The 16088-nt window shown below is 43.3% G+C and overlaps 1 protein-coding gene across 3 annotated transcripts in view; it reads left to right on the forward strand.

Annotated features, from left to right (window-relative positions):
- Positions 1-16088, forward strand: part of LOC146858995 (complement factor B-like) — an 824021-nt gene that overhangs the window by 619673 nt on the left and 188260 nt on the right. For all 3 annotated transcript variants that reach the window (XM_085649642.1, XM_085649643.1, XM_085649644.1), the window contains one exon: positions 11546-11684. In XM_085649642.1, the coding sequence (XP_085505768.1) occupies positions 11546-11684 (139 nt within the window). The remainder of the gene's footprint in view (positions 1-11545; positions 11685-16088) is intronic.

Raw genomic sequence — 16088 nt, forward strand, 5'->3', positions numbered from 1 at the left:
CCAGCTGGCGCCCTTTACTCACCTCACGGACTTGTATGGTCTGCCGCCGGGGCAGTTCCTACTCCACAGGCAGTTGATAGCACACTTCCAGCCCTATGCGGACCTCTCCAAAGGAGAGCCGGAGACACACCCGGTCATTCACACGATCCTCCACATGGGCTCCGGTCGCCACCTCGTCCGTTGGTTGTACAAGGCTATTAGACAACTTCTTAATCAACCACTGACCGCCCTTCGCTCCCAATGGGAGGAGGACATCGGAAGACAATTACATGATACAGAATGGGAGAAAGCCCTCGAGTTCCCCAAAAAAGTGTCCCGCAACGCGCGCTTCAAAAACGTCCAGTATAATATCTTACATAGGGCGTATCAAACCCCTGCACGTCTGCAACGTTTTTATCCGGATGTACCTATCTTGTGCCCCCGATGCCGATCCCCGGATGCCCGGCTCCAGCATATGTTCTGGAGCTGCCCGTCACTGGGTCAGTATTGGACGGCCGTCCTCACATCTATCACGGCGATAACTAAGCTCCCAGACCTACTCTCCTGGGAGGCGGTAGCCCTGGGACTGTTCCGTAAACCCAAGCCGCTCAAAGCCCACACCCGCTTTGCTTCCCTCACATTGTTGCTAGCTAAACGGGCCATTGCCATGAAATGGCGAGACCCCCAAGGGCCATCTAGAGAGGCATGGGCGGGGGCGGTGAGGAAATGGGCAGCGGCGGAGGAGGAGGCAATTAGAGAGGAGGAAACCCGAGGGTGCAGAAAGTACCCACTTGCAATGGAATGGACTCAACTACTCTTTCAATTCACCCAAGCCTGGCCACCCACAGGGACACGCTTGGCGCCACCATCACCGCACACGCCCCCCCCCCCCTTCAAATCCCGTCTCGGAGGGTAATAGTTCCCACGAACTCTGATACTTCTCCCACAATACCTAATAGCTTGCACTTATCCTCCGCACTGACCGGATGCGCCCCTAGCACTGGGGCAGAGTCTAGGCCCACCATAGTAGACGCAACGTGAACACATGGGCAACGACATCCCCGTTTTACCCCCCGACCTCCACCCCTGCTGCATATTCTAACACGGTCTGTCGCGACGTACATCCCCTAATACACACTTCAATGATGGTGGTTTCCCTTCCACAGTTCTTTCTCAGTTATATAATGGTTTTAAAAAGGAAAAAAAATTAAAAAAAAAAAAAAACGAGATCTAAGTCACCTTGAGTTGTCACCGCTGCCCCCCCCCCCCCTGACGCGGCCGGCCCCTCATGGGGTTGTAGGCGGCTTGCTGTGTATTCTACCTCCTCCCACATACCACCCAGCACTGGTACTTTAGCCCTGCCGGCCCGACGGGATGTAGGCAGTGGATGAGTTGTATGGCCCGCGATACTAATAAAGATCTTGTTTGATAGACCTATCCTTGTGTATATGTTCAGTACTTGTTTTAAATGGAACTACCTTTTGTGAATTCTTTACTACATTAGTCATATTCTCTGTATGCCCTTCTAGTGTATCTAAAGTTACTTTGAAAGAGATCAAAAGAGCGAGTACGCTCCAAAGAAGCATTAATAGTCCTGTACAACAACAACACATTTTGCACCATCTTCTCATAAAGGTACATCTACTCTTATTATCATCTATGTTAGCCATCTTGTTAAATTGACCGTGTCTTTTGAATTAGCCTCTTCTATTCCGCTTCTTGTATGTTCCCTGCAAGAGCTAGGCCCTTATCAGGTTATCCAAATCCTTCAATTTCTTATTCAATCATTTATATTTTCTACAAGGACTTTCTTGAAATCACTCAGTTTGGCATCTCATCGTTTTTTACTTCCTTCTCATCATCCACATACAGATTTTCCTGATCTTCCGCTTCTTTTCCGATATCGGATAGGATAACTCCCAGGATTTCCGCTGTTTCTTCTTCTTCCACCACTTTCAGTAAAGTCTCCTCTGGATTTCCTTGACTATCTACCTCTTCTCCTTGTTCAGGCAGTGCCACATACGTCCATTCAGGTGACTTATACTTCTGGTTTGGTTTTCTCTATCGTTTGTTTCCTTCAGACACTTCTGTCTCTCCCTCTTTTTCTTTGTGCTGACTTGTTACTTCGTTCACTTGTTCAGCTTTTGAGGGTTTAACTCGTGTCAATCGATATCTCAGTCTCTTTATTTTGTTTGGCCAAAGGTCTCCTTTAGCATTTCTTCTTGTTTTGCCTTCTCTACTGTTTCTTTCTTCGATCCAAGTTCTCTTCCTCAGAACTCGGCCTTCTGGTTCACTGTCTTCAGATTCTGTCTCATTTGACTTTTCTTTTCCACCAGCTACTTTCTCCACCTCTTGTGTTGGCCCTACTTCTGTCCCACCACGGGTCTCCGACACGCAATCTTTCTGTTTACTGATTGTCCCTTCACCTAACTCAGTGTCTACCGCAGAAATCTGTCCCTCTCTCTCTATTTCTGTCCCTTCTTCTCCTTCAAGAATTTTCTCAGGTGGAACTTCTTCTACTCTTTCATCTGATGTAAATGTTACTTCTGACGAGACATTCTTTTCTTTTCTCTTCTTCTTTCGGTGCTCACCACTGGCGTTTTGCTCGTCTCCAGAATCTGAACTATCTGAAATCTGTATTCTCTTCCTCAGAATTTCTTCTCTTGGAGTTGGAACTAGTCTTGGCTCCGTTTCCCCCCTTTCAGGATTTTCTTTTGTCTTTGTATTCTCATTGTCTGAATCAGCACTTGATTCCGAATCATCGAAATATTCTTTTCCAATTCTATCTGCTGGATTTGGAACTCTCAAAGTGTGACTTGCATGTATCCAATTTTTCAGTCCAGCACACTTCACGGCAGTTGTTGTGGTCAAGATAACTTGCCTTGGCCTTCCACACTTTGGAACCAAGCAATTCCTTCTTCTGTGGACTTTTATTCTCACCCAGTCACCTGGGCTCAGGTCATGGGCTGGTTTTCTCTCAAGGTTGGTGGCGTCCGCTCCAACCTGGTGAAACACAGAATGGACTGCGTCAGCCAGGCCTTTACAGTAATCCAAAATCATGTCATCAGTTATTGTCATCAATTTGTTGACTGGAACAAATATGTGTCTCATGGCTCGTCCCATGATAATTTCGTGGGGACTCAAACCTGTAGTTCTGTCTGGAGTGGATCTGATGGTCATCAAGACTAGAGGCAAGATATCAGGCCATTTCATTCCTGTGGCTAAACACATTTTCCCTATTCTGTTTTTGATCATACCATTCATTTGTTCAACCACACCAGAAGCCTCTGGTCGATAGGCACAATGTAGTTTTTGTTGTACACCCAATGCTTCACAAATCAATCCCATGATCTCATTGTAAATGTGTCCTCCTCTGTCTGATTCAATGGTCACTGGGAACCCGAATCTTGGGATGAATTCCCTTAACAAGAGCTTGGCCACTGTGATTCCATCATTTATTCTTGTTGGGTATGCCTCCACCCACCTGGAGAACAGACAAACTACCACCAGAACATACCTCAACTTGTTATAAGGGGGCATTTCAATCAAATCTATTTGCATTCTGGTGAAGGGTCCTCCCTCTCGGCCTATTGTGCCTAGACACACTACTGTTTTCCTTCCAGGATTGTACTGCTGACATATCAGGCATCTTTGACAGAGACTCTCTGCTATCAACCTGAATTTTGCATTGTACCAGGTCTACTTAAAGGCCCTTATCATGGCATCTCTCCCTAGATGTTCTTGGCCATGATACATCCGTGCCATGGTTGACATCATGCTATCAGGCATTACTGGTCTTCCATCCCGATAGACCCACACATGATCTTTCTCCCTGGGTGCACAACCTGCTTTTACCCACTGTTTCATTTCTTCATCTCCGGCGTCATCCTGCAACTGCCTCACTTCTTCCCATGTTCCCACAACGTTAGTAAACATTATGGAGCAAGAAAACATTTCCTTTTCCTTTGCCCTATTGATTGAATACGGGTTTCGGGCACAGTACTGAGCCATGTCATTGCCATATCGGTTCCCAGTAGTGATATAATCACTACCTTGACTATGAGCAGCACATTTTACCACTGACAGTTCTTTTGGCAACTGTATTGCTTCAAGCAATTTTCCCACCACTTCTGCATTCTTTATAGGAGTTTCACTTGAGGTCAGGAAACCTCTCTGCAGCCAAAGTTGGCCAAAATCGTGGATAACTCCAAAGCCATACTGGCTGTCACTTATCACAGTCACTCCTACATTCTTCCCAATTTTGCATGCCCTTGTCAATGCCACTAGTTCTGCTACTTGAGCGGAATTTAACTCCTTTCAAGTGTGATGCTTCTATGACTGCAGCAACTGTGCATATAGCATAGGCCGCACTCAACAATCCTTCGTCTGTTCTCAAGCACGATCCATCCACAAACAACACATAATCACTTTCTGGCAATGGTAAATCTTTTATGTCTGGTCGTGGTTTCGTGCAAAAGTCGAGCACATCCAAGCAATCATGATCAACATCATCTCTTACCTCCACTCTCTCTGCATCTGGTAAAAGTGTAGCTGGATTCACATTCACACATCTTTCCAGACTCACATTGGTTGCACCTAGAATGACCTTCTCATACTTAGTCAGCCGACTATGTGACATGAACTGTGTTCGGCTCCTTGTTAAAAGGATAGCCAAATTATGAGGTACAAACACTCTTACTGGATATCCCATCACAGTGCTTTCACTCTGCTCTAGGCTTCGGCAGGTAGCAGCTACTGCTTTCAGACATCCTGGCAAACCTACCGCCACTGGATCTAACATTGACGAAAAATATACAACTGGTCTCCTCTGTCTTCCATGTTTCTGTATGAACACTGAGAGTGCACATCCATTTCTCTCAAGAAGTACAATTCAAATTCTTTCTCATAGTCTGGCATCCCCAAAGCTGGGGCTTCGCAAAGTCTGTTTTTTTAATTGTCTGAATGCTGCCAATTCTTCTTTGTTCAATTCAAGGGGGTCTTTAACCTCACTTTTCGTCAATTTTACCAATGGTTTGGCAATCAGGGAAAAGTTACTTATCCACTGAGGACCATCCCTAGGATCATTCTCACTTCTCTTTGAGTCATTGGGGCTCTCATTCCTCTAATAATTCTGATTCTGTCTATAGTTACTTTTCTCAGCCCTTTTTCAATGTTATGTCCCAAATATTGTACTTCTTTTTTACAGAATTGTAATTTTGCCGGAGATACTTTTAGTCCTCCATCTGCCAAATGATTCAGCAAAGCTATTGTGTCCGTTTCAAAAGCTTCGCGTGTTTTTGACGCCACCAATAGGTCATCAATATACTGAACCAAAACTGAATTTTCGGGCATGGTTAGACTTTCCAGAGATTTCTTTAGCAACTGATTGAAAATTGAGGGGCTCTCTGTGTACCCCTGTGGGATTCGGCACCATGCCAAAATACGCTCTCCAAACCGAAATGCAAAATCGGCTGGCTGTCATGATGCAACGGAATGGAAAAGAAAGCATGACACAAATCAATTACTGTGTACCATTCTGCCTCATGGGGAATCTGATACAAAATCACTGATGGATTTGGAACAATGGGACAACATGACACAACGATTTTGTTAATCTTTCTCAAATCCTGCACAATCCTGAACTTCCCATTAGGCTTTTTCAGTCCCATTTTAGGTGAGTTACATGGACTGCTCATTATTTCCCTCAACACCCCTTGTTGAATCATTTTCTCAATCAAAGGTGTCACTCCTTCAATTATTTCAGGTGTCAATCTATATTGTGGAATGTTTGGATAAATTACTCCTTCTTTTAGTGTAATCTTTACTGGATCTATATTTCTCATAAGGCCTACATCTTCTCCAGTAAAATCCCAGACTCCTGCCTTCACTGACTGCTTCAATTCTTTGGGTAATTCATCTGGGTTAAATACTGCATAAGTTCCTGTAATTTCATTTTCTTGATTAGCTATTGTCATTTTATACAGTACATCCTCATCTGGTGTCTCAAATGCTATTGCATCTGGAGTACAGAATATAGTGCAATTCATTTTGCACAGAAGATCCCTTCCTAGCAAATTCACAGGACTGGTATCGCACACCAAAAATCGGTGCATGTCTGTGAATTTCCCTATTTTAACCTTTACCGGTTCGGTAAGGTAGGTCCTAATCTGGGTGTTTGACACACCAACTACTTGGATTGTTTCATCCGAGAGAGGAAGATTCTTCACATCTGCTGACCTGACAATAGATCGCGTAGCTCCAGTGTCTACTAGAAAAGTAATGTTTTCATCATTAACTTTCCCATCCACAAATGGTCCTGTCTGATCTATTTCTAGAGTTGCGCCAAGTATGCACTCTTCTTCCTCTCTTCGGCACCGTCAATAATTCTCCTCTGACTCACTCTCGTCATTTCGCAGCCAATATTGTGAAACAGCGCTCGCGCGTTGCGGTTTGTTTACCTGTTCTTCATTGTAGAATCCCACTTCCTTGCTATATTTCTGGGTATTCCTGCTTTGCGGTAATGGCGGTTTTGGCACCTGATTCTGTGGATTAACAGCCTTCTGCTGTTGCTGCGGTGGGCCACTCACCTCACACTGCACCTGTGGATTCAATGATGGATTTTCATTATTAGTACTCGGTGGATATTTACACTCGGATTTCCAATGCCCTAACCTTCCGCAATTGTGGCATGGAAATTTATTTTTAGCTTCTTCTATATTACCCTTCCCCTTTCCTGGGCCAAATCTCGGTTTGATTCCTGGGTTATTAGCTTGTTCGACCAGCTGAGCTTCCTGTCTTTCTGCGACTTTCACTTAAGCCCACATTGCCTTTTCTTTTAGTTTTCGCTGCTTTGCCTCAATCTCATCACTAAAGTCTTTGGCATGTCTTAGAATCTCATCAATTTTCTTGCTTTGCTAATCTACAGTGTGCTGCTTGATCATTTCCCCAATTTCGGGACGTAAACCATACACAAATCTGTACACAAAATGACTTAGATCCTTTTCTCACAGATTGTCATCTCCACTAAACTGTTTGAAAGCTAGCATTAGACTTTCATAGTAAGCATGAACTGATTCTTTCACTTCCTGATGTGTTCGATCTATTTTAACCCAATCTGTTTCTTTGGGAGGTACTTTATTTTTCAAAAATACCATAACTTGTTCATATTTCTTCATTACCTCAGGGTCTGGTGCTCCTGTTTTGGGATCTCTCGGGTATTCTTTAGCTGGCCAATCTATGACTATTTTGCATTCTGCCCATAAGTCTGCTGGCACTATTATATCAAATAAACTATTTAGATCAATCCACAGTACCTTTGACAACTTTACAAATCTGTCTACCTGTCTGTACCACTCGACGGGCTTTTCTCGCAATCGAGGGAAGTCATTTGTAAATGACAAAATGTCCTGTCTTGTCCATGGGACATGCACATATCCCCCTCCTGGAATCTCTCTCATGGGAAATTCTGTCACTACCTTTTCCTTTTCTCTCACAGGAAATGCTGAGATTGTTCTGTCTGAGGTATCATCTCGCTTTCTATACCACCTGCTTTTCCATTTGTCCACATCTCCCCATTTCCTCAACAATGTGATTATGTCCTTAATCTGCCCTATTCGTCCTGCAGTGTTCAGATTTTCGATATCCTTTTCCGTGAAATCCACTCGGTAAGGATTCTGTAAGGCTTTTACCTTGTCCATGTCAATTCCCATTTCACTTGCTATTTCTGCTAGCCTGTCATGTAAATTCTTTGCTCACCAAGTGACACTCTTACATAAGAATAACAACTCCTCATCCTGGCAATTTTTCAGCTTTTCTGTGGGAATTGTCCCTACTATTAATTCTTCTAACACCATGCGTAATTTTGCCACATCAATGGTTTGGGATTCTTTCTCTTTGCCTTGCAAGCCCTTCAGCCATTCGCTCAATTCGTCTGTAGTTATACCTACTGATTTTTCTACATTCCCTGGTTCTGTCATTCTCTGTGGTTCTAATATTGGTCCCCCTACCATTCTGCTTCTTTCTACAGTATCAGGATTATAAAATGGGTTATTTGACACATGTAATTCACCTTCACTCATGGTGTGTCTCCAAGGATTCTCCTTTGCTCTCATTAGGGGTTGTTCCACTTGTCTATTGCTCACATACGGAACTGTTAGACCATGCTCACTTTCTTTTTGCTTCTCAAAAATGGGCATAACTGGACCTATGGTTACAGGGACTGTAACTGCTTCTAGATTTTTAGTTAATTCTCTTATTTTCTCTGTTAATTCCCTCGAATTTTCACTCTCAACCTTATTTTCCATCTCTCTTTCCCTAAGAGAATTCCTTCTCTTAACCTCTGGAGTCGTAACCTCTGTCTTGATGATTCGCAGAGTTTCCCTCACTGGAGTACCTGAGGTCAGCGTCTCTGATTCCTGTCTGTACGGAGGTGGGCTTTTGTAAAACATATCATCCAGGACATCATCCTCTATCTCATTTGCTCCATACCTTCTAGGTTCTACATTATGCCTCTTCTCTATACATTTCCTTCCTTTACTTTCCCCTATAGTTCTTACGGGAAGCAATCCTTCAGTCATACTTGCGTCTCGCCACCTTCTCATTCGATCACAATGAGTTTCGCGATCATTTGGTCGTCCAAACATATATCTATATCTACTGCCATTTCTCGCTCATGCATCTCGTCTTCCCACTCAGTCAAAGCCTCGAACTGTGTTGGTCTATGCCGCGGATCTAAGGCCATCATTCTCTCCCGTAAGTTTCTCAAATACAAGTATGGTATCCATATTTCGCAACCATGAAGGATGCGGGTGTTTTTGTCGGAGGAAGTAACTGTCCTTCCCTAGTCACAATCTCTTTGTCTTTCACAAACCATCCTTTTATTTTACTAAACAAGGACCTTTTTTTTTCTCAGGTGAATGATAATACATCTTCCTTTCTCTACTGAACCCTTTAGTCTTTTCTTCAACTGCACGATCTTTAGTCCAATCGCGTCGCGACTCTCACTCACGCACCAATCCTGGCGCGCTACGTCACTGTCACAAACCTCAAATCCCAGCGCGACTCACACTAACGCACCAATCCTGGAGCGTCTACGTCACCCTGTATTTCTCCAATCCTAGCGCAGCTTTTCACTGACGTACTAATCCAGAGCGTTTTACCCTTCTGACTAGCTGTCCAATCGCAGCGCGGTCTTTCTGACGTCAGCAGTCGCTGCAGCGGCTCCTGCTCCTGACTCCTGTTTCCAGTCTACCCCTCCTTTACAAAACTACTCGGTAGACTTTGTTTCAATTTTACAATACTGTTAGTTACAACATATAAACATCTCCATTGTCTGCTTCGCTAACCACAGAATAGCAATAGACCTTTCCCACGAGAATCCTGTTTTTCCCGAGAGCAGCGCTTACCTCTGCCCTACCACAGAATTGTTACTTCCGTTGATAAAGTAGCACATCCCTCTACTTCACCCTTCTACCAAGCATCAATTAACTGTTTCTCCAGATTTAAAACACATGGTTGGAAACGCAATGCTCCTGAGAAATAAACCCAGAGTTTCGCAATTAACCCGAATGCTATTTCATTCACGCACTTTCACACAAGAAAATGTAGTTCATTCACACAGAATCCTGTCTTTTCCGAGAACAGCGAACAGTCTGTCCTACTACAGAATGATGTCACACGTTAACAAAGCAGCGCTTACCTCTACTTTGTCCATCACTCAAGCTCAGAGAACACCTGCTACCTTTTCAGTGATAAGCGTTATCGGTCTGCCAATTGGTTTCCTGGTACTTAAGACCAAAATTTCACAGGTAACCCTTTGCTATCATTCACACTTTTCTCACACAGAAAATATCACTAATGGTAACACTCGGCGATGCTACCGAATCGAACCCAGACAATGCGCCGTGCAACTTCAATTGTCAGCCGGTTTTCCCGTGTACCTACGGGCAACCACAATCCCGTCTTTCCCGAGAGCAGCACTTACCTCTGCTCTGCTACGGAACTGTTACCAATTCCCGACTTCCTACATCCCAAAAGCCGTACAGACAACATAAAACTCAATACGACTTTAACATATAGTGTTAGTACATATATCAATACCAATCAATAATCGATAAGCTATATACATGCCAAAATCATTAAACCAAAACAATAAAAACCATCTCTAGCTACCAGAAATAACTGGTGCAGTTCGCGTTCCTCAATTTCCCCTTACTACCACAGACAGAGTGATTTCGCAGTCACCCACACACATACACATCACACGCTGGTGGGGCCCATAACGCCAACATTCATTCTAATCAATCTATCCGTACCACTTTATTCAGGAAAAGGGGAATGAACATTTAGTTCCGAACTACACTGCTTTCCCCTCGATGGGAACTTTTCACTAACATCACCTAACAGAAATCCCTTTCTCCTCCTCCTCCCATCAAGGAGAGCACCAACTTTGGTGATGAATCATTTAGTTGAATTCAGTTTAATGACTCCTTAATTCCCTAAATCAATCAATAATACATTTCAATGAAAGAACAACACCACACATGAATTCAATTAATCTTTTCTTTATCTAAATCAAATGCAGGTTAGACCTAATTAGTAAATTTCATCTTTTGTCATATTTACCTATTCTGGCTATTTGTCGTTTTCTAAGTCAGAATCTGGTCCTCAGTCAAATCGTCAAAGTTCTGTTCTATCATGCAGAGCCATCGTCCTCTCCGTCAGCATACCATCAGGATACTGGATATGGTGGAGTGCGTTCAGCTACGACCCTCTCTAGTCTACTAATATTTATACTAAAATTTACATTTAAAAAGTTACAATCGTCTTTTTCAGAGCATTTCATTGGACGGACAAAGTACATCTTAGTTCATCAGGTAACATTCAATGTCGTTCCCACAGGCTAAAAGTTCCAAATCGAATGTATGGGAACGGTGGCAATTCATGGTTTAGGTTGCAACAATTTGTATTGAAGGGTTGGCTCTTCGCCTGGTACAGCCTTGATGGGCACAGCGATGACAGTTCACCGGCAGGTCACAGCTGCTGAGGTTTGCGCAGGCGCGTTTCTCCATTCCCTTCATTGATTTTACTTCGTAAGGTCTGATTCAGTCAGCGGCCATTTGATAGCAGGCCCAAATGGTCAACTTAAGCAAAGAAACAAAAAAACGTCATTAATACATTGAAATGATTAAACAGTGTTATTTCCCTTGCTAATACCCATATGTGTATGCATTTATCTAGCCATATGCCACGTCCAAAGCCATTAATACGTGTTTATTTAAGCAGAATTCACGAAAACATAACATAAGCAACGTTTATCCTATTAATATGCATACAGACTTAATTTACATATTATCCTTAGCCATGCAAAGCAATCCCACGTATATTCTCTTAGTTAATAAGGTTGACTAGTATTGAAATCCATACTTCATTAATTGTTATGATTAATCATTAGTCGTTTTAATACAAACATATATAAATGGATTGGGTATATAAAAAGAAAACATTTTACCCGCTCCATCACATGTGCCCAACATTCTAATGACAAGTTTTTTGTTTGTTTGGCAAGGAATCCTCTCCACCAAAGAAAAGCAGTCTGTGATGGTTGAGAAGATCGTACAGCATGAGAAGTGGAATTACACCACCAAGGACTATGACATTGCTCTGCTGAAGCTTCAGACCTCCATAGCGTACTCTGAAAAAGTAAGGTAAATATGACGAGGAGACAAATAAGTCATGCAAGGAAGGTGATTCAGATACGTAATCAACTGGGTTTACCATTATTGTCCGTTAAATATGATGAGTGTACTGTAAGACCTGTGTACCATAAGATCCTACATGGAAGAGTGCGCATGTTACATCACTATCACAGTATACTAGATAATTCTTATAATTATACTAACATTTGCTTCAGCCAAATATTGAACTAAAATTAAATCCCAATAAAGCAAGCTTATGCACTGAGATAATTCACTATGTTTCTACAATTCTTCTAAAAGAAGGACCTTAAACAAGCCTTGCAGTAGCTGGTCACCTTCTGCTTAAACAACCACATATCGATTCCCACAGTCATGCATCCCTGTTACCCAGAAAACACCTGTCAGAGCAGCTCTTCACACAGCTACTACATTGGTTATGGAATCTAGGAAACAGGACCACATTACTGATGTGCCAGCACTGGGACAATCGATCAGGCTTTCAGGCTACTGCTCATATTTTGGAAGGTGGTTCTTATTGGAAAGGGTAGTCTCTACCTGGCATTTATTGTTCTTAAGACAGCATTCGATCTGGTCCCTAGGACCAGTTTGTGGCGGACCCTCGGAGACATGGGCATTCTCAATCTACTGATTCGTCTCCATGGGAACACCTATGGCCAGGTGAGATGGGGAGCCCAAGGTCAGCTGACAGAGCAGATCCCCGTAGGCAAGGGAGTCCGCCAGGGTTGCGTGATGGCCCCCACCCTGTTCTCTCTATACGTGAACGGGGTGGTGAGGTTTCTCCAGGAAGACCCAGCTGATGCCCCAATCCTGGCGGGCGACAAAGTGCTGATGCTCCTATTCGCTGGTGACACCTTGTTGGTGTCAAAGACTCCATCTGGGCTCCAAAAACTAATGAACAATTACCAATCCTTCAGTGAATCACGAGGTTTAGTTATTAACACCACCAAAACAAAGCTCATGGCCTTTAACCCTCACAAATCCTTCAGGAACAATCTTACCTTGAATGGCACCCCCTTGAAGAGAGTTAGAACTTTCAAGTACCTTGGTATCCGACTCTCTGATAAAATGCATTGGGGGTCCCACCTTGAAAAATGCTTTTAAACCACAAACGGGTTACCGGGGCAATAACCAAGGAACATCGCTCCTTGTACAGCAGGCCGGTTGCCCCGGCTATCGTAGTCTATGATGCTAAGGCAGTTAACTCTGCCCCTTACGGAGCCAAGCTATGGGGGTTCAAAAAGTCTGAACATAAGTTCCTGAGCGATTTGGTATCAGTTCCATGCAACACTCCATTAACACCTCTAAAGTATGACATGGGCAAACGGTCGATCAAGGACATCTCCAAGCTCCGCCCTTTGCTCTTCGGAGTGTTTGATTTGCTCAAACGCTCCGTCCATCATCCCCTTGGGTATCGCTTTGCTCTTCTGGGCTCGCCTGAGGCGTACCTCTGAACTTGACAACTGCACTGCAGCCCTAACGGAGGTAATGAATTTAGATGTAGGCAACAGGGTTAAGTGGATATCATACGTAAAGAAAACCATGATACTACTTGGCCTTAAAAAGTCCTGGGACACCCAAATACCCTCGAGCAAGGAGCACCTTAAGCTCCATTATTGGGACTGGGTTGTCCAACAGGAGCTTAGCAACCCACGTAGAGGGAGATTAACAGATGAATTCCTCATTGGTAAGCACACTAGAGGATGGGAGCCTTACTTGGACGTGATCCAGGTCCCACGGGATAGGGCACTGTATATCCAGTTTAGGTATGACTCCCTCCCTGTCAATGCCGTCACATCAAAGTGGCACTCAGTCAATAACAGAACAGAAAGCTGCCCTTGCTGTGGAGCACTGCTGGAGAGTGTTGCCCATGTCATGTTCGCTTGCCCAGCCTATAAGATTGCTAGGACTAATTGGCTGAGACCTATATGCAGTGGCATGGGCACTTGTGATCATCGGGCTGCCCTCCTCAATTTAAAATCTGAACCTATTGTCCTCTTTTCTTGTGGGGTGACCAAGTTCTTGAGTCACGCTTGGCTATGTAGGCACAAAGCCCTGCGAGGGGCGACCCTACCCTAGGCCTTGCTCTACCCATGCGGCAATAAAGTTTTATGTGATCTCCTTTTAAATAACTTTGTAGATTAGCTTGCAACCCTTTCTCATTTTAGAACATCTCTCATGAGGGACATAACACCAGTACATTATATAGAATGGCCGTGACGAATTGTCATACTCATTATTTTTACCTTCGCCATTTTTCACATATCTAGCTTGGGGATTTGTTAGGGTACGAATTCGTTTTAATCTGTATATACATTTTATGCCATGATGTTTTTAGCGCCATTTGTCTTTTTCGTAGACTTTTAAATTTTGTTAAAATGCTGTATAATCACATCCTTAGCGATTTAAAGTTTCGTTGTTAGGAATTCATGTTTTTATCCTTTGTACAAATGCCAAACAATGCTTTTATGACACAAGCTGTCGAAATAAAGCTATTGATGATGATGTGCCAACACAACCTAAATGGCTCCCTCATAAAGCTTGCTGCATTTTCGAATATGCAGGCCCCAAAATTTATCATGCTCGAATGTAAGAAAAATAAACTCAAATTCTCAAGCAGGCAGAAAAAGCATTGAAGCCCTCCTCTTTCGAGTGCTCTGTGTCCTATTTCCTCCCTTCTTGTATGCTTTCAATACCCTTAAGGCTACAAAAGATACCCTAAATCTGTCTGAACACTGAGTGAAATGTTTAGTAAAATAAATAAATATAAGTGTTAAGTAAATATTGAGAGTGGACAATCGGGCCTTCTATAACGAGGACACATCATACTGCACCACCATGATGGACTCAGAAAAGGTTTGTTAAATGTGCAGAGAGAAGTTGAGCTTCTCGGACCTCACCTCCTTGGTATACTCATGTTGTCTTGAGTAGAACCTGCCTTATCAGACCAAACCCCCAGTGTTTACATTACGAAAGGCAGCAGCATGTGTTAAGGGTCCTGAGGGTTTCCCCAGTGAGCACCCTCACCAAACTAGAACTCAGCTTGTACTTTTAACAGTTTTTCTTAATAACACGCATTGGTAAAGCCACTAGGTCTGGCTATTTTCTATGTGAAAGTGCAGTGGCAGGCTAGCAAGCCAAGTATCAGAAGTAGCTGACACACAGCTCTGTCTGTAGTCCTTCCGCACAGACGGTGTTGCGGCTCCTGCAGGGTGTTGAGAACCTACTGCACTACAAAGGAAGCTCACCCTTGTAGGCGGACAGATACACAAAACAGTCAGTAGCATCACAGTGAGAGGGCATACTCGTCTATTCCCACTGTGCATATATAGTTTTTTAAAGTTAAATATTCTGCCTGACACCGACATTTTTTGTCAACATCCTTCTCCATAGAATGTAATACTTATTTTAGTCTAATTTCCTAGTAGTTAGCATGATCCTGGAGACAAACTAAGGCAATACTAGTCATTAAACAGAAATGGAGGTATGTTCAGCTATATTTCTCACTGCAGGCTTTCACCCTTTGTCATATACTGTTTACATATACTCTTGGCATTTTACCCCACCCATGATAGTGCTCACCGTGACAATCTGCTGTTTGAATCTCAATCCTACTTCCTGGATTACTAGTGAATTTTGCTGCATCTCCCAGAATCCTCCACATTCTATAGAACAGTCGGGGCAAGAATTCTTTCCAGCCACGCTGTGAGTGTAAAAATGACTATAGCACCAATGATGGTTCTTGTACGGGCGTATTTTGGGTTAGGAGAGGGGCCCACTTACATACTGCCTACTTCCTGCATTTTTCTATGCAGACTACGTGATTCTGCTTGCCAAACCTGTGCCAGGATTTCAAACTTTATTGAACTCAGTTGTATGCAGTAGCCCTTACCTCTAATTTTAATAAGTCTTTAGTTTTGATGGCGGATCCTAGGAATCAGGGTCTCTATGGAGGACAGGCGTTCCCCGCACATAAGAGAGTCCTACGTGTGAAAATACTCTGTAGATGGTAGAGTTGGACCTTATACACTGCCATTGGGTCCTTTGACCTATTCATCAACCCGCTGCCGTTGTGCATGATTGATAAAGATATAGGCCTGAGTATACTTTTTGATTGTTTTGTTATTTATTATTTATAATTTATAGACATTTACACAGCAGAGTGAACATTTACCATAGTCCTGAAGAATGCCTGGAACATCTAAGTCACGCATGGCAGAAACATGTTGACCGTATACAGGGTGAACATCCATAACCCTGCTGCACTATGTTTTTCACCTCTATCCACGAGGACATAGGAAAAAAGTTGTTTTGTCCTTGTTGAGATAGTTTTAAATCACTTTTTCATTTGCACTCTGCCCCTTACTTTCACCCTTGAGGGGTTTACACTTAGGC

This window comes from Triturus cristatus, chromosome 3_2 (genome assembly GCF_964204655.1).
Source record: "Triturus cristatus chromosome 3_2, aTriCri1.1, whole genome shotgun sequence".
Taxonomy (NCBI): domain Eukaryota; kingdom Metazoa; phylum Chordata; class Amphibia; order Caudata; family Salamandridae; genus Triturus; species Triturus cristatus.